Raw genomic sequence first — 20,945 nt, forward strand, 5'->3', positions numbered from 1 at the left:
GAGATGTCCTTTCATTTCAAACTTTTTCTGACTCCGGAGGGAATGTTGGTGGAATAAATGGAATTCTTTGAAGAGCCTGCAAAGCACATCCCATATCTTTCCTGAAGAAAAAACGGAGCGCTTTTAAAAACAATGATTTGGCACTGAAGAATGGTTTATTGTTTTATCATGCCTCTCCACTATACCCCCATCTTCCTTCTCGGTGCTTCCATTCTTTGCATTTATTGTTCTTGAGTTTCTCTCTATAAACCAGACCCCATCAATCATTTTTCCAGCCACTATGGGTACTGTATACGAAGAAGAAATGGGTACTTCAATTCTCCTGGTCTACTGCTCGGACAACGACTCTCCGGATAAGTTCTTCCCAGCGGATCCACGACTGGTCCAAGCTCATTGGGACTCACAAAATGAGAAGAAGCCGCCGCCGACTCCACCTGCATCGCCAGTGTCTGGAATGGCGACTCCGTCGACCGGGTTGATGTCGGAGGTGTGGGAGGTTGAACGCTCACTAACGCCATCTCCGACTTTTGATGTTCCGATGCCCCAGAACTTGGTTAGTTTGGTTTTACATTGTTACTCCGTTTTTGAAATCTTGATAGTTGACCGGGACATGACCAGTTATTTTTCATCAAATTTCTGTTAGTATTTTTAGGTTGTGCAAAATGTACCTATTTATCAAGGTCAATGCTAAGATCAATCTGTCTAGGAAATTGTAGTTAACGTGATTTTCAGATTTTTATAGATACTATTCGATACATCACGTTATGAAACTAAAATTATAGAAATTCGAAAAAAAAAGACAAACTCATACTTGCAATAGGCTGAGCTGGCACAAAAGCCCGTAAGGCCCGGACGGCCCAGGGAAAAATGATTTTGAACCAAATTTAGCACGAAAAACGCATTTTTATCGTAACAATTCGAATTTTCGACTATACTTGAAGACGGGTCGGGCCCAAAATTTGCACGACAAAACTGAATTCAGTTTTTGAAGTGAACAAAGCGGCTGTAAGGAAATATCATCCGTGTGACACATCCATCGTATTGGAGATTTCTGAGATCACATGAGAGCTCAGAGCTCAAAAGATCAGAATGAACAATCTATCCCATTATTAAAATAACATTCCAAAGTACGGTCGATGAAACAATAGAACATACATTAAAATTGTTATTAAAAAGTTCATAGATCACGAGGCTTACCAGTTATATTATGTTCTCATAACCACTCAATTACAGGTCATTGAGGAGAACCGAACCAGAGATGCCATTGGACAACAACTCGAGCTCGCTCGTCTTCAAATCAACCAGAATTCAAACGGTAATTGGCTGAAGACATGAAACTAATGAATGCTTTTTTTCTAACCTCGCATGTGCTTTTGATTGATGAATTTGATTGCTGCACGGTTTTTGCATGTTTTGACAGTAAAGCATTAGCTATTTAAAAGAACAATTGTTAAGATAATGGGAAATTAATTTTTGTTTTTATTTGGGCTTTAATTATTCACGCTTGTGTGGCAACACTCACTGCATTAATACCCTGAATTTGACTTTAGAATGATGGAAAAGGGTTGCTTAGCATGAATTTTCAAACTTTTCGCTTTTTTGCCCAACTGGCATAAATGTGCACCTAGCTTTTCTGAGAAACATCGACAAAAATAATCTTATAACAGATGTTGTTATCAACAACAAGAGAAGCGTGACGTTCTCCCTGAAACTGGAGTACATAGAGTACCATCATCACGCTAATACATGGAAAGCAGAGCTTTTCAATAGTGGTCTTAAGAAAATGAAGAAAAGTAAGAAGTTGGGAAGAAACAAGAAAATTCGACAGGGTTCCGAGTGCAGAGGATGTCATGAGTGTCGTATCAGCCAAGCTACTGTGAATAGCCAGAATGTATTCAGGAAGGTAATTGCGTACATATTTAAATTTATCATACATGTCAACGAAATTAGGGCTCAGGCTTTAAAACCGACCCGAAGGCACCGGTACTTGATGACGAAATTAAAAATTTAAATTTTTCGAAATTTTTTAAAATAAAAGTCAAAATCAGTCACAATTAGAAAATTTTTTAAAAAATCACCAAAAATTAAAACATTTCTAAGCGATTCTAGAAAACAATCGGTTAATTTTTTGAAGCCGGGCCGAGCCTTGACAAGTATGAAATTTGTTATTCACCACACATCATATTCCAGATCGCTAAGACTGTTGGTCTCTCTTCATCATCCAGAACCTACTCTAGAATCTCATCTGTGGTCCGTCGCGTTTGCGAATTCACTTCCCGCATCGTCGCTTAATTCCCTTACGGTTTCATTTCTTATTATATTCTTATTATACACAATTGTACATCTTCATTTCTCCCATTATGTCTTAATATAGGTGATCCAACGCTTTATTCATGGGTTCCAAACCTTTTTTTTCGGTATTTTAACAATAAATCATCAACAATGGATATCGGTGACCTAATTACTGAAAAGAATCATTTCTCGATTTGTTCGCCCATTCCTTGTGTGTTGGTATCTCTGCAACCTGATCTTAAGCTGAAACTTGATATTTTGTTGTGTCTACTCTCTCTACTCTCCCTGAGAACACCATTTTGTAGAAAAAATTGGTGAGAAATCTCTTGTCGCTGCCTAGTAACAAGAAAACGCGGCAACTTCAGAAACATGTCGTGTTCTTGCGAAAAAGGGTCAAGTTTGTTTAATGAAATTGTTTCTGGAAGAAGTATACCGTAATACCCATAGGCCGTGAAACTTTGTCACAGCTGTGAAAGTTATCTAAATATTTTTATAAGGACATGTCTCTGAAACATGTTTACTAGCTTACAACCATTCTCACGAGTTGTACTTTTTCTGTGACGTAAGTGTGAGAACTATAAAATGTATTATAGAAAAAAACCCAATCTTTCACTACTACATTTTTGGACGATGTTCGTCATTTTATTTCTGATGTGTGTCGGAGATCAAGTGACGTTCCGCAAATAAGTATTTATGTAGTTTGAGTTTTTTTATATAATTTTATAGTCGCCGGACTAGAAAATTGTTAGTGTCTAAATTTAATATTCAGAGCGTTTTAGTTAACACACAAACCCAACTTTTTTATCCCTTGGAATCATAAAGTTGTTGTCTTTCTCTCGAACTTTTCCGTCCACATAACCCTGCAGAATTTATTGTTTATTTTTCTATTACCCACAAGCAAAAGGTTGGCAGCTTTTGCAAAATTTGACGCTAGTATTTTCCGTGACGCAGCGAAATTGTTATTGTTCTCAATTTCTTCCTGGTCACCAGACGTACCGTATTTGAAGTATGGGAATGTGTGATACTGGAGTTAGTCACATTCACATCTTGCCTAATATTTTTGCAAAAAAACTTGCTGGAAATGAACTTTATATATAATATTGAATGAGCAAATGAACCAATGTGCAATATTAATTCAGTTTTCTTAATCCGATTCGCTTGCAAATGACTCACAGTTGTTTCTCCGAAAATTCCTAGGAATAATTCATGTTGTGAGGATGACACGGGCAGGGCTATTCTCGGACACTAATTTTTCATAAATTTGTATCATCTTGTCCTATGAGTAATAATGAGCGTCATGATCTTGTCGTTGCAATCCTCAAATTTTGCTAATCCTCTTTTTTGTCTTCTTTTCTTTTTCACTCTTTTTTTTCCTTCATATGTATTTGCAACCTGGTTCAAGCAGAGCAATCAGCTAATATACGGATACACATCTCCAAGAAATAAGTTAGTACTAATCTTGCCACTTTTGCTAGCGTTTTTTGCGATTAACTTCTGCAAAAAATGAAGAGAACATCACAATACCAATTTTCTCTTCTCGTCACCCGACACATCGTTTTCTTTGCGTGGCACCACCAGACTAATGGGTTACAACGGAAAGAAAGAGTCTGGCGATTAATGACAGAGGTGTAGCACTCTTCCACTTCATAACTTTGTTTTGTCTGTTTTTTTTTCTGGATTCGGTAGCTCATTCCAGCAGTGTTTAGTTCTAGCCTCCCAAAGTTTACTAGTTTGAAAAAAATTTTGATTTTTTGGTCTTGTTTCTAAAAAAAGTTTGAGTTTGCAGTTGCTTAACGGAACGGAACATCCCCACTTGTATAGAATTTCCTGCTCTTCTCCTCTCCGTTCAACCAGAATATTTGATTTTTGAGTTTTTTTCTTCCTATTCACCAAGCAAAACACACAATTTGTCTGCCTCGAGGTTTTGTGAATCTTACAAATTTTTTTCTTTTATTCTAACATTATGACGGTGACTGGGATTATAAGATCTGAGACTTAATGGGACAAATAATGGCAGAATGTTTTTGCTTCATTTTTATCTCAATTTCTCTTTTTTTTGAGAAAAATAATTTCACACCTTTTTTTGCCTTGTTTTTAACTTGGTCACTGGTCATTTTAAAGATATATTTCTCAATTTTACAGACCGAGAGCAAATATTTGTATTTCGAAAATGAGTAAATATTTTTAGTAGTGTTTTTGTTTCATTCACGATACCGATCAGAGATTTTGAAGTAGATTTGCAGGGGAACTGGGTAAACACGCATGGTATGAGGAGTGACAAATTTAGAGCGATATTTTTCAATAAGACTCTTTTTTTTTCTTGTGACAATCTCCAAAACCTTTTTTTCGTGGTACATTTTTTCAAAGGAAAACTCATTTCCAGATTCGGTACACTTGCCCTTCACATGTCTGTTTGTTTGTTTGTCAGTATTTCTACCAGTGTCTTCTCTTCCTCCGAGTTCCAATTTCCATCTAATTAACTTTTTGTTCCTAAAGTCTTTTTCTCCCTTCTTTTGGTTTGTATCTTTCCGAGCATCGCAATCCAATTTCCCTTGAACCGGGACCAGTTTGATCAACAACAACGAAAAAAAGAAAAGAATGCCAAAAAACGACAGATTAGCTGAAGAACTGACTGCTCGTCAGGAAATGTGGATCGGAAACATGAAATCATGTGCAAAAAAAGAAAAGAGCAGTTTTGGTGCATCTGACTTGAGTTGTTATTTCTGAAAACTCCCTATTATTCTGGTCGACTAAAAAATAAGTGTTCGAAATAAGAAGATGGAACAAATCAAATCATTTTTTGCATGCGCCGTAGACCGAACGAAAAAATACAAATTTTGCATAATCAAATGACGTGATCTTTCTCTCGGAAGGCACACAACTATTTCTTGTTCCAAAAGTCTTATTTTTCAAGTAGCAACTCAGCACCATAGTTTCAAATCCGATTTGCTACATTCGCAGTATAGGATAACTTGATTTTTTGATTGAATTTGATTAGACAGAGCTTCCACTTTTTTGCAGTGTTTTTACAGAAAGAGCACCAGTTTTTCCAAAAAAATTGATTTGTGTTGCCTTAGTTTTCAGAATGTTTCACTATCTGACGAAAACAAAATATCTTACTCAGAATCCAAAAATTCGATTACAAATCCATTCATTTTAGAGATTTAAAATGACGAGACCATCTTGTGACGGCTCTGCTCTGAAAAGCGCAAACACATGATTTGTGATATAAAAAGGAACATTTTTTGGTTTCTAAAACAGTTTTTGCATGGAAATGTGATTTTTCTTGTTTGCATCTGTAAAAAACTTATTCTTGTTCTCCAGTCCAGTTTTCTTTTTACTCTCTCTCCTTTTTCTTCTTCCTTTTCTCCAAATGTCTGACAAGTGGTTGAGCGATCCTGCAGAGCTTGGGTCCGTCTCAGTGAGCAAGTTTTGCAGAGAACATTCTTGTTTTCCGTCCCTCCCTTCGATGAATAACCTTGTTTGAGAAAATGGGCGGAGCCGTTGCTTCGCTGAGAGAATAAGAAAGATGGAGTCCTCATTTCTTGTTTCAGACTCTGCTTATATTCTCATCAACTATGGAGTGGGCCATGATGTATTCTGGACGTCCGGATAGACCAAAAAGAGTGGATGAGAGTACATCTACTGCTGAAAAAGAGATGCAGCAAGCAATGGACTTTGTTAATAATAACGCGGACGTTCCATTAGAAGACCTAGCTCTTCAAAATCAAGAGTTGCAGAAAGAGAAGTGGATTGAGTACCGTAAACGTGAGTTGAGAAACAATTTTTTGGGTTTTTAGCGTTTTATAAAAGAAGTACATTACGGAACGAGTTGAACTTTCTCTGTAAACTTGAAAATATGCGATTTCGACCATGAGGGTTCCAAATCTGCAAGAAAACCGGCAAAGTGTTCCCGTGGTCCGAGTTGTAAGCCATCTAACTTTTCCTATGCTTTTGCTTTTTAATGCAGACACGGTAAAAAGCTTAATGAAGAAAACGTTATTTTTGCTGACTCATAACTCGGTATATGGGACCATTTTGCAGATTTTTCTTGCAGATTGGGAATCCTCAGTGTCAAATGTACCTATGGTCAAATTACTAGAACGAGTTGTACTTTCAATGTTAGAATCGTTACTAGAAAGCTATAAAACCAAAAAAAAGCTATCAAATCTCAAATTTTCAGTCAAAGCTCGCAAGTGTCCAACTCTCGAGGAGCAGAAGCGTGGTGAGAACGGGAGAATCATCTTCTCCGATGAGTACATCGACTTTATCTTCTACCGCGAACTCCAGCCACTCGTTGATATTCGTGTTCTTCAACACACCGAGAACATCATTAAGGAGAGAATTGCCATTCGTGATGCTAAGAAGTTCGCCGAGGATAATGGACTGGTATTCGATGAGGCAGCTGTAATCAAAACTCATCGCGAAAATGTGGTAAGATAGCTGCTTCATGATATTCTCAGTTTTGGTATGCACCCAAAATTTTTTTATCCTCGAGCTGTTACTCACCACTTCCTAATTACCCAGCGTGATTGACAATCTTTGAGTCACAATCGTGAAGTACTTAAAGTTCAAATGTAATTTAATTACTTTCTAAGGAACCATCGACCTCCACCCCAACTGCATGACTGATTTTGGACACACTGACGAGACGACGACACTTTGCACTCCCGGCTTCACAACAAAAAGACTACAAAAAAAACAATTCAATTAGCTTATTCAACTTCCATTAGTACATACTCCATGCTTCCTGTGTTTTTATGTTTAAGGTCATAATTTCTGCATTTTCCATTCCTTACTCAAATTTTGGTCATTTTACTTTGGTGGTACTTTTTTTCATTTTTTTTTTCATCTATCAATCTGTAAGAAAATGTATACTCTGAATAAAGTATGTGAAGTTGAAGTAATTTCTTCTAATCAAGATTCACGTCACAGAATGATTGATGAGTATTGAAATCTGTACGAAACAGTACACTTATCATCATTTATTGCATCTTGATCAATTTTATTGCAGAATTTGATAAAAAAAGTTATCACATCACAACTGGAACCAGTGAACTACTTGATTTCTACTTTTTCTATTCTTACCTATTCAAATCTTGATCTGTGATCACTAACAGGATGGGGAACACTTATCTCTCTCTCTCTTCCTCTTTCTCATCAAAAGTATTGCAGTAATAATAAGAATCAGTCATGTGTGATTGTTTGGACTCTGGCCACTCTCTCGGCAAGAAATAGAAACAGATATTTCTCATGCTCTTTGCAGAAAGGCACAATTCTCAATCAATTTAGGTTAGACAAGGAAACATTGAATGAATGAGGGGGAATGAATGATTGATGTGAGATATGCATTGCATATTACTACACAACTTTTTCATTTTTTGCTTTTTGTTCAGAAAAGTCCGAATTAAAGAACATTGAAGCTTAAAACAAAATCTGTCACAAAAAGAAATAAAAACTACTATCTAAGTATATACCGAATGTAAAACTTTTAAAAACTGAAAACCTACCCTGTTGTTCAGATAGCTCCTCCTGATGTTCTCAAATCCTTCTTCCTGAAAGAACTCGTGTCGAAATATGTTGTTGATGGCCACCTACTGTTCAAAGACCTTTGGTGCTCGGCTTCCAAACTTTTGTCATCGGTTGAAAAGCGGCGCGTGTGCGTTGCGTCTACACATCTCATCAATTAATTTCGATAAATTCGTGTCTAGATACTCTTGGGTGCTATCGGAGCACATTTTTTGTATTATCCTTATTATTAGCTTCATTTGGTAAGTTTGAGTGCTTTAATTTCGATACATGTTTTAATGATTTATTTTTAGAAACTTGGTTATTCAATAAATCGCTATTCTCAATGGAACGATCAGTAACTTTCCAGTGCCCCAGTGATATTCCAAGCAGATCAAGTTAGATTATCAAATTTTCGCTTAATTTTCGTTCTATGATAATGTATGATAATTCAGGTCTGCCAATCATCAAAATATTTGAGCAAGACATTAAGGAAGAAATTGAAAAAGATAAAGAGAAAAATGTAGAAGAAGGAATTCAGCTCCACGAAATTCAAATTCATTCAGACGAACACAAATCTAAACAATGTTGCACTCTGTTCCAGTGGAGTGGAAAACACCAGATGTGCTGCAGACACCATCCTCATCAACGGCGGAAAACTGCTGAAATTTCGAATATTTGGATTTATTTTGTCATACTCATGCTGTTTCTTTGTCTGTTTTTTGTGATATTTCTAAGTGTCATCAAGGGTTTTTGAGGTGATTCTGATTATCTGATTGGTTGATAAACGTATTTCACAGTACCCATAACATAACAAAGAGCTCTTCCTTTCGAAAATTGTTACACACCACACGATGACGGGGCACAAGCGACACACGCGTTCCCGTCTCATCGTCCCCATCTTCCGATTACACACACACAAAGGCACCCACGTTGCGAGAGAGTTTCAAAGCAAAATGAAAAGATCGAAGGAAACTGAAGATGATTTGACCAGTGGGTGGCAGTGAAGACGAGTTACCCCGTCACTGTGACCTAATCATTCAGCACTTTTTGTTGTCTTTTCTCTCTTCTTCTCGCGTTTTTGTTGCGTCAGATTTCACAGGTAACATGAGTTGCATGCATTGGGGTTATACCGGATGACTCATTTTTTTGGACAATAATGTCATAAATGTGTTAGGGGTAGGAAAAATCATTATTATTATCAATATTCTTTTTATCGTTATTGTTGGGCATGATGAATTCAAACTTGTCAAATTTCAGCTCGTCCGGGCTGAGATTCTGCGCGGCCCGGTTTCAAAAATTGGTACCTAGTTTTCAACATAATTTTTTTTTATTTTCAAAAGAATTTACATTTCAAAAGTCCACGTTTTTAATGCATAACTAGCTTTTGATTGAATTCTAAAGTATACTCAAAATTTGACATTTCTGAAATTTTTTTGAAAATTTCAAAAATTTCAAACGCCGGGCCGAGAAAAATTCCAATTTCGAACCAGCCCGGTCCATGACAAGTTTGGCTATATTAAGTTTTCTTCATATAATTTTTTAATTATACTAAGGTATAACATGTTTTACGCTTCTCAAAACAAGTTGTTCGTTCCTTATAGCAATCAGAAACATGCTTACCGTATTTTACTTCATTTCTCATTTTACAGCTTTCAATAAATCTTCTAAATTTCTTAATTTGATTTTCCACTTCCTTCCTTACTTTTTACTTTCAATGTGCCATCCCGATTCTCTCCGTCCCTCCAAACATAACACTATTTCCTTGGTGCCATCCCGTTTATGGTTGCGTCGAAATTGCATAGGGAATCGGAATCTGTGCATCATCTAGAAATCTATCACGAGGTACAACAATACTTTTCAATTTTCTTTCGAAGAAAAAGAAAGAAAAGTTGACAAAACAGAGTTTTTGCATACGATCAAGTCAATATTTCTATTGTTAATAGTATTCCCTCCTTTTGAAAAATGAGTCTATTGCTCTGTATCACTATTGGCTTCATTCACACAATTCAACGTGTCACCTATGCAGCTGCATTGATTTTTCGACATCTGTAAGTTATAATAGTAAGCTGTTCAAATAAAGTGGGCAAAATGAAACAATTGACAAAATAAGGAAAATGTTTTGCAGAAGAAGTCTAAATTTGGAAAGTATAGTCATTACAAAGGATAATATTTTATAGTTTTGAATTTTTGTATTGACCTTTAGCGGAGCATCGTAAATCAAATAGTTGAGCTACACCCCCTTCTTGCGTAATACACGAGTTTAGGATCCATTTTCCGATCGGCATGAAAATACACTTTAAATACAAATTCCTGCTCTGTTTGCATTTTCGAAACTCTCTCTCTTCCCTTTTTTCTTTTTACGAAACCTTTCTCCCCATCCCTCATAATTTTTCCGTTCATGCATTGTACTATTTGAATTTCGGCCGCCCACCCGGCTCCGACCGGCATTCGAAAAAGAAGAGAAAAACTTTTATCACCTCAAAAGATCGTTTATAATAATACGAATGGTCTATTGTTGCGAACAAAAGAGCCGACAAAAAGGGAATGTCACACCACCTATTGTGTGATAGCTGGAGACCACCCACAATCTATTCGAATTCAAAAATTTCAAAGTTTGAAGTCTCCTGCGCTTTTTTTCCGTACTAATTTTCAAAAGTGCACTCTTACTTTACTTAAGTAACAATGCCAGAGGTGTCATATATATTCATGAGATCAAATGAGTCTTCTCTTCCTTCTCTACCACCTGTCACGTGCCATGTGTTGGTCGTAATAGGTCGCTGCGGCCGATCCGCCATTCCCTCAATTTCATTTTGTGAGTACCCTTTACCCGCTCACCCTTTAACCTCATCTGTAGATAGACGGGCACGTAGATTCTTATTTTATGCATGTATTTTGCTTTACAGCGGTCACTCGGAATCTGAGGAGATTTGAGGAGCGAAAACTGATATCTTTTAGAATAGTGCAGTTTAGTCACTGGCTTACTGTACTTTTGCTAATTATCAGTTAATTAACTATTCATTGCATATGCATATGAATGATTGCACTTTGAATATATAATAGAACATTTCCATATAAATTAGTCAGTTTGAAAAATTTTTATCGTCACTTTCAGTATGTTCATTTTTTTCAGTATTTAATGAGGTATTAAAATTCTAAAATGGCAGTTTCTCTGTCTCCTGCAACTTTCAATTACCCACAATAGAGAAATAAAAAAAAGAAGATAAGATCAAAATTTGGAACTTCATAGTTCTCTCTAGTCTCCGCCCCCCTCATAGTTGCATTTCACATCTGTTCTACTCCTACACGGTGTACTTTGACAAGGTTACCCGATATTTGTTTTGTCTTCTACCCTCCAAAAATTTAATTTTTCTTCTTATTTGCCCTTATCGTCACTTTGAATTTAGAAGCAAACAGGAGGAAGGAAGAAGGAGAGGTCAATAGATAAATCACTCTTGTTTTTAGTTTATTTGATTTTTTTTCTCTGATTTCTGTCACCTTGTCACTCAAACATTTGTACTTGCTTTTTTTCCGGATCTTGGGAAATTGATCTCAAGTGTTTTTCTTGAAAAATTAAGTAAACTAGATTTCAGAACAAATACACAGTAGTAGTTTTCAGTAAGATTCTCAATTCCAAGCTCTCTTTACTGATTTCCATCAAATTTTCAATCCGTGCACTATCATATTACATAATATTTATAAACACAAGCAGAACCTTCTTTTTCATCATTTCTCTTTTGACCACTACTGGACGTATACACTTTTGAAACAGAAAAATGATAAGAAAATGGCGCAAAGGATTAGACATCATAATCTCCCACCCGGCGTTTGTAAGAAGCAAAGAAAGTGTCATGTAATCTGAGCTGAACATTTCATGAGTTCAAATAATATATATTTTACGATTGCACTTGTTTTAGTGAGTGATAAAAACGAATGCAATGCACTTTTTCACTTGTGATTTTATTGTACTATTTTCAGGTGACTAAATGAGTAGTAAAACATTAGGACGTGTCAAACTGAAGTAAATTTTGCAACTGATTATGTTTCTGTTTGTTTCTGGCATCTCGCTTTTTTGGGAAAACCCTTCGGTCTGCAACTTTCCTTATTTACCTCAAAAATGATAAGCCAATGAAGTCATTATCATTGTCATGCTTTTTTTACAATTGTGATAGTTTTTTTGACAGTTTTAGGATCCTTGTTGGGGAGGTTTCCCGTTTTCTTCATTGGAAATTGAAACAATAGAAAATGAAGATAGAGCTGATAGGCAAAGCCGGTATTTCAAGGAGAGATTCATTTTGAAATATTAAAAATCTATTGTCATTTTAATCATTGAATTAATTCATCTCTTTCTCTCCCGTTTTTCTTCTGTTCATCATCATCATATCATTTTTCGTCCTCTATAGCTATTCGATCATTAATATCATCATTATCGGGAAAGAAATAAACTTTCGTTTTTGCAGCTTCGGTAGTGTTACACCTACAGAAGAAATGACGGAGGTTGATCAAAAAACGGATGAGAAGAAAGTGGTTCCACAGGACCCGGAGACTGTGGAAAAGGAGTTGGAGGAAGTTGGATTTGTGGCTCCTCCAGACGGTTAGTTTTTACTTTTTTTTTAGGTAAAATTAGGAAACAGCCATTTTAAGCGTGTTTAGCTTAATATTTTGATTTTTTGCCAGTTTGAACTTTAGATCCACAATAACCTTTGACTAGTATCTGTGAATGCGTCTAAAACTGAAATTATCAAATTTTCAGTCGCTATAATGATTTCAGACGTATTACTTTTTGTTATACTATGTTTTTCAGGTGGATATGGTTGGGCAATCGTCGTCTCCTCTTTCCTGCTCAATATGGTCGTTGATGGTGTCATCTTCACAGTCGGAAAAATCTTACAGCCATCCTGGGTGAAAGGATTCAACATCAGTGAAGCATCCGCTGCCATGACCATGTCGATTCTCTCCGGATTCTATTTCTTCGTTGGTGAGTTTGGCCTGGATTGAAGAAAACGGAAAAATCTTCATAGATTCTCGAAAAAAATTGATTAAATTCGTTTAAATTTATCATAAAGGTTTAACACAAAATGTTTCCTTCTGGGATGTATTTTAGTGCAATATTATATGTTTTGGCCTAAAATTCCTCAGAAAATTGTGTAAATAGTGCAATGTGTCGTGTCGGTATATGCATAACACACCGAACTCGACGCGCTGTCGATTTACGGGAAAGAGGAATTAAAACATAATTTAATCACTTATTGTCGCAACAAAAAAGTTCCGACATTTTTTTTTGACGTCAGAATGAAGACCGCAATTGTCGTGAGAAAAAAATGTCGGAACTATTTTATTTCGATAATAAAACCTTTGAAAACCGTTTCAAAATATTTTTAAGTATGTTTAAAAAATCTTTATTTCAGGACCAGTCGCTTCCGCCCTCTGCAATGTGTTCGGATGTCGTCAAGTCGCGCTTGCTGGCTCTGTCATCGCCGCTGTTGGATTTTTGTTATCCATCGCCGCTCCAAATATCTACGTTCTCTACCTTACATTCGGTTTGGTCGCCGGAGCTGGATTCGGAATGATGTACCTCCCAGCTATCGTCATTATCTCCCAATACTTTGCTAAGAAACGTTCTCTCGCCACCGGAATCGCTGTTTGCGGATCAGGAATTGGAACCACCGTGTTCGCTATGCTGAATGACGTCGTTTGGGAGTTTGTGAAGCAAGATTGGCAGCAATTCTTGGTCTACACAGCAACAGTGACCATCTCCGGATTCGCCGCAGCTCTCCTTCTCCGACCATTAAAAGCAAGCCAGGACCAAATTGAAAAAGTGGCGGAGATCGTGGAAAACTACGAGGAAAACAAGGAAAAAGTGCCAGAATCGCCATCGCTAAGCAAGCACAACACCCCATTCCTAAGCTCGTTGGAACTTCACACCGCTGGAAAGCATGCTAATGGAGTGGTAAGAGATTTTTCCAGTAGAAAAATAATTTTATATGTTTTATGGTTTAGCATCGCAACGGATCAGTCAAAAGCATAATTGATGCAGTCGCCAAGGATGTGGAGGAGCTCAATCGCCCGCTGGCTCGTATGGATATCTTCTACACTGGGTCCACCACTAATATCGCTGCTAGAAGCCGCACTGGAACCAGTAAGGCTCATGTCCCAAAATTTCTAACGTCAGTTTTGTTTCAGTGAACCGCGAAGAAGCCGCCGAACACTTGAAAAACCTCCGTGACAATTTGAAGGAAGATACGCCACTCCAATACTTGTCGAAGTTGGATCTCAATGTCGCTGAAGACGGAACCATCCAACATGTCGAAGAGAAAAGTGTCATGAGAGATATTGGAGCTGCTTTGAAGAATCTTCTGGATAAACAACTTCTAGCATCTCCATCTTTCTTGCTTTTGGCCTTTTCTGGAACTTTGACACTCTGCTGCTTCTACGTACCATTCATCTATCTTGGAAACCATTTGGATAAAGTAAGTTTTGTAATCTACTTTTCAAATTTTAGCTTTGTAAATTTTAATTTCTCAGATCGAGGGCCTCACTGTTGCTGAAAAATCTTTCACTGTCTCTCTTATCGGAGTTCTCAACATTATCGCTCGTATCGGATGCGGATACATTGCTGATCGCCCAGAAGTCTCCGCTCTTCATGTCAACAACATCGCCCTTATTATGGCTGGACTTGCTACCATGACGGTGCCATTCTACACCGCTTACTGGCAATTTTTGGTCTTCTGCGTTCCATTCTCTATCGGTGTCGCTTGCTTCGCTGCACTTCGTTCGGTTATTGTCCTCGAGTTGATTGGGTTGGAGAAAATGAGCAATGCTTTTGGAATTCTTCTAACGTTCATGGGTGTTGGAGCAGTTGTAGGATCCCCAATGGCCGGTAAGACTAGCAAACCCAAAACATGATAAAATGGATAATAAAACATAAAATACGTGATTACAGCCGCCATGAAGGATATCACTGGAAACTTCGATACATCTTTCTATGTTATGGGAGCATTGATGGCTATCAGTGGAGCTATGTGTATTCCACTTGGAGCTCTCCGCAAATGGGAACTCGCTCGTGCAACGAAATCTGACGCCAAGACAGAAGTCGAACTCCAGAAGCTCACGGACGCCGAGCAGAAGTAGATGGTCAAGATGAACCGGATTTTCAAATATATATTTTTTTCTTTCAAATGTTGTCCTATCGCTTTTTTCACTTCTTGCAATTTTTCAAATATTTTTTCATCAAGAATTTTGTGGCTTTTTCCCACCCGAATTGTTAAGTTTCCCCCTGTTTTTACTTTGTTCCCAGTTTTTTTCTTCGTTCAATCTGACACTAGGTCATGTTAGGAGCTCTTTCTCATCCCACAATCCCACAGATATATTTTCTCGACGTACGTGTTCTTGAGCACCTGACATATGTATTCATTTGACCCCTAAGACCATCGTTGGCCACTCTCTCGCTTTCTTTTCCACTTCTCTTATTCATACGCTCTTTTCTTGTTGCATCACTAATAATGAATGGTCCTTCTCGCCTCTTGTACGGTCTATTGATCTACTAATCTATGGAGTAGGAAGCAGACGCAGACAGCAAAATTAGCATGCATATGCGCACTAGCAAACAGACACATGTGGGTCGTACCACTCTTTTTCTCTTTTTTTCACCTCTCTCTCTCGTCATTACTCTACTCAACACATTCGTTGAGAGACATTTCTTTATTTTCCTATACTGAAAGTGAAGAAGGAAAAAATGAGCTGTTTGAAACTTCGCCATCATTCTTTCATGCCTTTATCATCGTCCTGGAAAACACAAAAACGAAAAACTCCCCATGACGCACATGGTATGTTTTTGAATACGTTCCTTTTTTCTTTCATGGTGCCCCGCTTTCAGTTCTTTTGCTGTTTCTCGTTTTTTCGCTTTTTTAACATTGCAGGTGTTTCTTTATTTCTAACTGATAAGAATCCCCGTTTACAGAACCAAAGTACTTCATGGACGGGAATCCTACATCAACGAGTACGTTTGAATTGGGATGCGACAGTGACAGGTGCGTTAATCTTCGAGACCCCAGAAGACCGTCATGGACATGGTACGAAGTGACGGGGGAAAATAGCAGATGGATAGAAAAAATCTGCGTGTATGGCAATTAGCGGTGGATGGAAACAGATTTCATAGATGAAAAAAAAGAAAAGAACTTGAAATTTCGGAAATTTTGAAAACTGTTTTTCAATTTTTCGTCAAAATCGTCAAAATCGATGATTATGCAGTAAAAATTAAAAATTCTGTTAATTTTGATACAGGAGTGGCCTTTTGACACCGTTCACATTGGTTTTGCAGCAATTTCTTCCAAGTCCGCAAAAATGCCATTTTTATTATCACGAAACTTTTTGAAATTTCGGAAATTTCGGAACCAATCAGAGATACTTTCTTGGATGTCGGAAATTTCCAAAAGTTCCAAAGTAAAAGTTCGGAAAGTTTCTGACGGAAAAAGTTCCGAAAATTACCGTTCCGCACATCACTGGTCTTATCTAAAAAGTTGAGCCAAAACCGTAGTCACCACGTTTCAGCTTCTTCAACGATGTTATCCACGATGAAAACAGTCTCGTGATTGACGAGAGCATCCTGGCGAGTTCCAATCAGAACTCCACAATGAACTTCCCGCTTTCTGCTCCATCCTCCATCGCCAGAAACAAGATTCTGGCCTGCAGCACCCCAAAAGATCAGGTCCACGGTTCAACCAATAGAAACGGTAAGTTTTTAATTATCAATAACCAAATATCTCATAATTTCAGATCTCTACGGTAGCAAGCCGCTGACTGTTCTCTATGGAACTGGTCACCGTCGCGACTATAATACTCCACAAGTCAATGACGAGTGCCAAGACCGTCGGAACACGTACCGAAACACTCGAATCAGGAACATGGCATTCCCATCCTCACCACCAAGACCTGGAACTGAGAATATCAAGAACTCTTACTTCACGAATAAGAATAGAGTGAGTTTTCTCTAAAAATTGAAATCTTTGAAGACGCGGCTTCAAAGATCTGTAAATTTGGTCATAGGTATTTTCGACTACGGGGAGTGTATTTTTGATATCAGAACTGGCAAAATGTCTCTGTAAGCCGAGCTCTTAAACCGGTTAAACTTATTAACATGGAATTCCAAATCAGCCGCATATAAGCCACAGTGCTGTCCCATTTTTGTTCAAGCGGTTTACCATTGCTCGTTCAATGCAAAAATGAGAACATCTTCTCGTATACTTTTTGCCGATTTGGATTTCTATGTGACAAAGCTTAACTAGAAGCTTGAAAGATCATAACTAGGCTCGCAGAGCCCTTTAGTTGCTTTTGATAGTAGAAATGGACTCCCAGTGGTCAAAAGTACCTTTGTCCAAATTTACGGATCGTCTGAAAGTTGCGTTTCCAAAGACTTCCCTTGTAAGAATTGGCTTTTTCATTTTTTATATCATATTTCACAACTGTAGTTTTTAGCCGATCCTCGAAGCTCTACAAAAACAGGATAAAGCAGATTACATTTTAAAGAAGGCACAGAAGGAACGTGAGCAGTACCGAGAGCACGTTTCTAACCTGTTCCAGGAAAACATTGTGGAGGTCTTGGCATCGCTTATCGTCGTTGTCTGGCAGCTCTTCTACATGTGCAACGTGGTTCCATACGACGAGGACTTGGTGTACTGTCTCAACATCGCTGTCTGCATTGCATACAGTGCGATATTCATGGCGCCTCAGCCACTTCTCTGGGCTATTTTTGGATGTAGTTTCCTGGTATACCTCTTGTTCGCCTGGCTAGTCGGTGGAGTGTATGCTACTGGTGCATTTGCGTTCACTGCGATTTTTGGAAAAGCAGTTTGCTCGGTCCTTCATTTCCTTTTCCTTCTCACCTGTTGATTTGCATTTTAGCCGAACCTGTCATAAAATTAGTCAAATCATCCCGTGTCTCCCCCCCTTTCCACACCATTCTAATGCTTTAATGCTTGTTTTCTATGTTCTCGCATGTTTATCAGTATCATTGTTTTATTATTAATGAAAGAAACGATAAATTATTGTTGATTCAATCACGTCTTATTAATTTGTACAGGTATAATTATTAGAGAAATTGATGGTAGATGAGATCAGCAGTCTCCGAAGGTAATGACATTCAGAGCATTCATTTCCTTCTTTGAAATTTTCTGAAAAAAAACCAAAATTAAAGAATTAGTCAAATGAAAATTACCGATTTGAGGTATTTTCGGAGCTCCTTGTCTGGATTGTCAAAGAATTGTTGTGGGTGTCTGATAAGAAGTGCAACATCCTTGCAGGTTCCTTGACTGTTGGTAACCAAAAGGTGCTCATAGGATGTTGAGTTTCCTCCGGATCTCAGAACACAGACTGAAATAATTCAATAATTTCGGGGCGTGCAAGCCTTTTCAATAGGGAAAACTCACATGGGAAGCTGAAGTTATCTCCATGGAAATCTGTCATCTGAACTCTAACGGATTCATGATCCATTGTCAACGCACTTCCACGTAGCCTGTTCAATTTGGACGCGGTTCCAGTTCGGAATTGCCAAATGAGTCGAGCATCTTGTGCCGCAACGGATTGCTTTCCAGCGGAGACATCAAATCGGGAGCAGGTGATCGGTTCTGACTTTCCAACAAGATCGTTAGTCTTCTGTTGCAACGTATCAATAACATTTGGAGATGCCAAAGCTAATAACCACTTTCCGTCCATTTTGTCCAGAGAGATTTTCTCGCAATTGCATTTCGAGACGAATTCGTCACTGAAATTTGAATCAGTGTTATCGATGAACTCGACTAAGAATGACAATCAATTTATCATAAGAATGACAACTTACTCTTCCCTATCAACTGAAGTGCTCGGCGGGATGACTGGAGTGGCTTCTGTGACAACTGGAGTTGGTGAATAGCGAATATGGTTGCGGAGGGAGCTACTGATTTTGGTTGGTGGCGGAACTGGCATCATCTGCTGCTCAACGATATTCTCACGCTCTTCAGCTAACAAACTCTCATGAGAAGAAATTTCGAACGATGGCATGGCACGTTCAGTTGTTGTAACCACTTCTTTTGCGATTGGTGCAGGTGGAGCTGGTGGGGATCCCTAAATACGCGAATTAAAAGAGGCGACCCGCTGAAATAAATCTTACCAAGTTTTCCAATTGTAGCTCTGCTGGTAGTGCAACTGGAGCTCTCTGTAACAAATAACCTTGAAAATCAATATAAATCGTTGCAATAGCTTACCGGTTGACTTGGTCCAAAGGAACTATGCCAGCTGCTCAACTGCTCTCTCAACTGTTGCTCCATTTTTTGTTTTGCCTCCTCAAGTTCCTTTTCCTGTAATAACAAAGTTGAAAACGGACTCATATCCTATGGCGGACCTTTTTTCTCAGCTCTTCCTCCATTTTTTTCTGGACTTCAATACGTTTCCGTTGCTCGGTTAACTCAGTCTGAAGAACTTCCAGCTGCTTACGTCTGGAGAGAAGTTCCTTGGTTTGAAGAGTCTGCTCATAGGTTTGGAGAATGTTTTGAAGACGTTTGACATCCTGAAATCAATAATGGAACTTTCTGATCCTCATTCTGAAATTTGAAATTCTTACATCAACATTAAGACCGTAAGCTCCCTTTGTACGAAGGTTAGTCACAACCTCATCGATAGCAGGGTCGAGAGACTGAACAAATCCTGGTGGTCCAATATCCATTGCTCCCATTGAGTTCATTGAAGGTGCTGGGCTCTCAAATCTCTGTGGGGATCTTCTCAAGAGCGAGTTGACCTCAGCGACTCTTCTTGGGTCGATCAAGTTCATGTCAAGAGAGTTAGAAATGTCTGGGTTGGATCTTGGAACATCGGTAACCGAGTCTCTTTCTCTCAGTCGCTGGAGAACCACATCAGCAACATTCTCAGGGCTCAACTGAGTGGTAGTAGTTGGTGGAGCAAGAGTGGAGTATCCCAAGTTTTCAAGTTTGTACTTCCTGGCATATCTATCCCAATCCTTTACCTCCACACCATCAACAAACATTTTCTTGGCCTGGGTAGTTGGAGCTTGGGTACTACTGTAGCTAAAATGAACCGAATTGAGCATGTCTCGACTTTGTAGTGGATAACTTACAAAGCGTTTAGAAAATTGAAGGCGGCTCCAGCTCCAGAGGTTTCATTTGAGCCGTTCAAACTCATTGACTTGTCTAGAACAGTTTTGTTGATTCCCAAGTCGTGAAGTGGGACACCCATGTTCTCAGCAACACCGAGTGGATTCACAACTAACTGACTCAACAAACCATCTCCTAGCATGCTGGACACCATTTTTCTGAAATCAAGAACATTAACTTACTTTCATATGGGATAGCGAGCTTACTTGAGTTCATCTGGTTTTCCTTCCATTTGCCCTTTGATAACATTTGGAATTTGAGGTAGGGACTGTACTAATCTTTGCATAAGCGCGGGTTTATCCGTGCCATCACCTCCCTCCTCGGCATAAACACTTATCACCAGTAATAAAAGTAACGGGATTCGCCGCATTGGTTCCGGTGTGTTCTGAACTAGCAAAATGAAGTGAAATCAAGGAAATTAGCCTAATGAAGAAGTCGAGAAAAGAAAGTGGTGAAAGTGAAATGGAAGAAGGTGAATTTGTTTCAAATAGAGGGCGTGGATAGGAATCCGCGTCAAGAAAAGAGACAAAACGCGCTTCTCAAATTAGGTCGGTATCATGATGATTGTCGCGGAACAGACGCGGAGACTACGGTTCTTCCTTCCGCACACGGACTAGGTCAATTTTCCGTTTCATTATCACTTATCTCTCATTCGATCACCTACTAGGAAAAGGGAAAAGAAAATCTTGATGGATCATGAAACTTTTTGCTGAAGTTTTTATTAGGCTATGACATTCTTCAAAGATAATATAAAAAGTTTACGAAGATGTACAAAGTAAAATTAGTTACAAATGGCGAGCCTGCTACAGCGGCGGGAGTCTACCTCACGGTAGGTCCGCTAGCTGTGATGTAAGAAATCATTAAACTCTTCATCAGTTTGGTTCATTTGTACAAAGTGGGTTTGTGCAGATGGGTCGAGTTCAGGGAACCCCAGGGTCTATGTGTTCATCACTACTATGCTGGTCAGTAGCTGCTTTGATGGTTTCGGACCCTGGGTATTTACCA

The 20,945-nt window shown here is 38.4% G+C and overlaps 5 protein-coding genes across 5 annotated transcripts; 4 read left to right on the forward strand and 1 right to left on the reverse strand.

Annotated features, from left to right (window-relative positions):
* Positions 1–280: 280 nt before the first annotated feature.
* Positions 281–2,292, forward strand: GCK72_025772 (uncharacterized protein; the record flags this gene model as incomplete). The annotated part of the gene is made up of 4 exons (XM_003105580.2): positions 281–553; positions 1,234–1,315; positions 1,668–1,903; positions 2,191–2,292. 4 exons carry the CDS (start codon positions 281–283, stop codon positions 2,290–2,292), a joined length of 693 nt encoding a protein of 230 aa, XP_003105628.2.
* A 3,578-nt stretch (positions 2,293–5,870) lies between these two features.
* On the forward strand, positions 5,871–6,920 carry GCK72_025773 (uncharacterized protein; the record flags this gene model as incomplete). The annotated part of the gene is made up of 3 exons (XM_003105494.2): positions 5,871–6,060; positions 6,476–6,726; positions 6,891–6,920. 3 exons carry the CDS (start codon positions 5,871–5,873, stop codon positions 6,918–6,920), a joined length of 471 nt encoding a protein of 156 aa, XP_003105542.1.
* A 5,368-nt stretch (positions 6,921–12,288) lies between these two features.
* Positions 12,289–14,931, forward strand: GCK72_025774 (uncharacterized protein; the record flags this gene model as incomplete). The annotated part of the gene is made up of 7 exons (XM_003105600.2): positions 12,289–12,394; positions 12,605–12,778; positions 13,209–13,750; positions 13,801–13,939; positions 13,984–14,270; positions 14,326–14,680; positions 14,744–14,931. 7 exons carry the CDS (start codon positions 12,289–12,291, stop codon positions 14,929–14,931), a joined length of 1,791 nt encoding a protein of 596 aa, XP_003105648.2.
* A 1,501-nt stretch (positions 14,932–16,432) lies between these two features.
* GCK72_025775 (uncharacterized protein) lies at positions 16,433–17,688 on the forward strand (the record flags this gene model as incomplete). Its single annotated transcript, XM_003105544.2, has 3 exons — positions 16,433–16,532; positions 16,576–16,778; positions 17,275–17,688. 3 exons carry the CDS (start codon positions 16,433–16,435, stop codon positions 17,686–17,688), a joined length of 717 nt encoding a protein of 238 aa, XP_003105592.2.
* Positions 17,689–17,912: 224 nt separating this feature from the next.
* Positions 17,913–20,310, reverse strand: GCK72_025776 (uncharacterized protein; the record flags this gene model as incomplete). The annotated part of the gene is made up of 10 exons (XM_003105561.2): positions 17,913–17,969; positions 18,014–18,168; positions 18,225–18,559; positions 18,635–18,897; positions 18,944–18,988; positions 19,038–19,130; positions 19,175–19,339; positions 19,394–19,853; positions 19,904–20,098; positions 20,147–20,310. 10 exons carry the CDS (start codon positions 20,308–20,310, stop codon positions 17,913–17,915), a joined length of 1,932 nt encoding a protein of 643 aa, XP_003105609.2.
* Positions 20,311–20,945: the final 635 nt, after the last annotated feature.

This window comes from Caenorhabditis remanei, chromosome X, assembly GCF_010183535.1.
Source record: "Caenorhabditis remanei strain PX506 chromosome X, whole genome shotgun sequence".
NCBI lineage: Eukaryota > Metazoa > Nematoda > Chromadorea > Rhabditida > Rhabditidae > Caenorhabditis > Caenorhabditis remanei.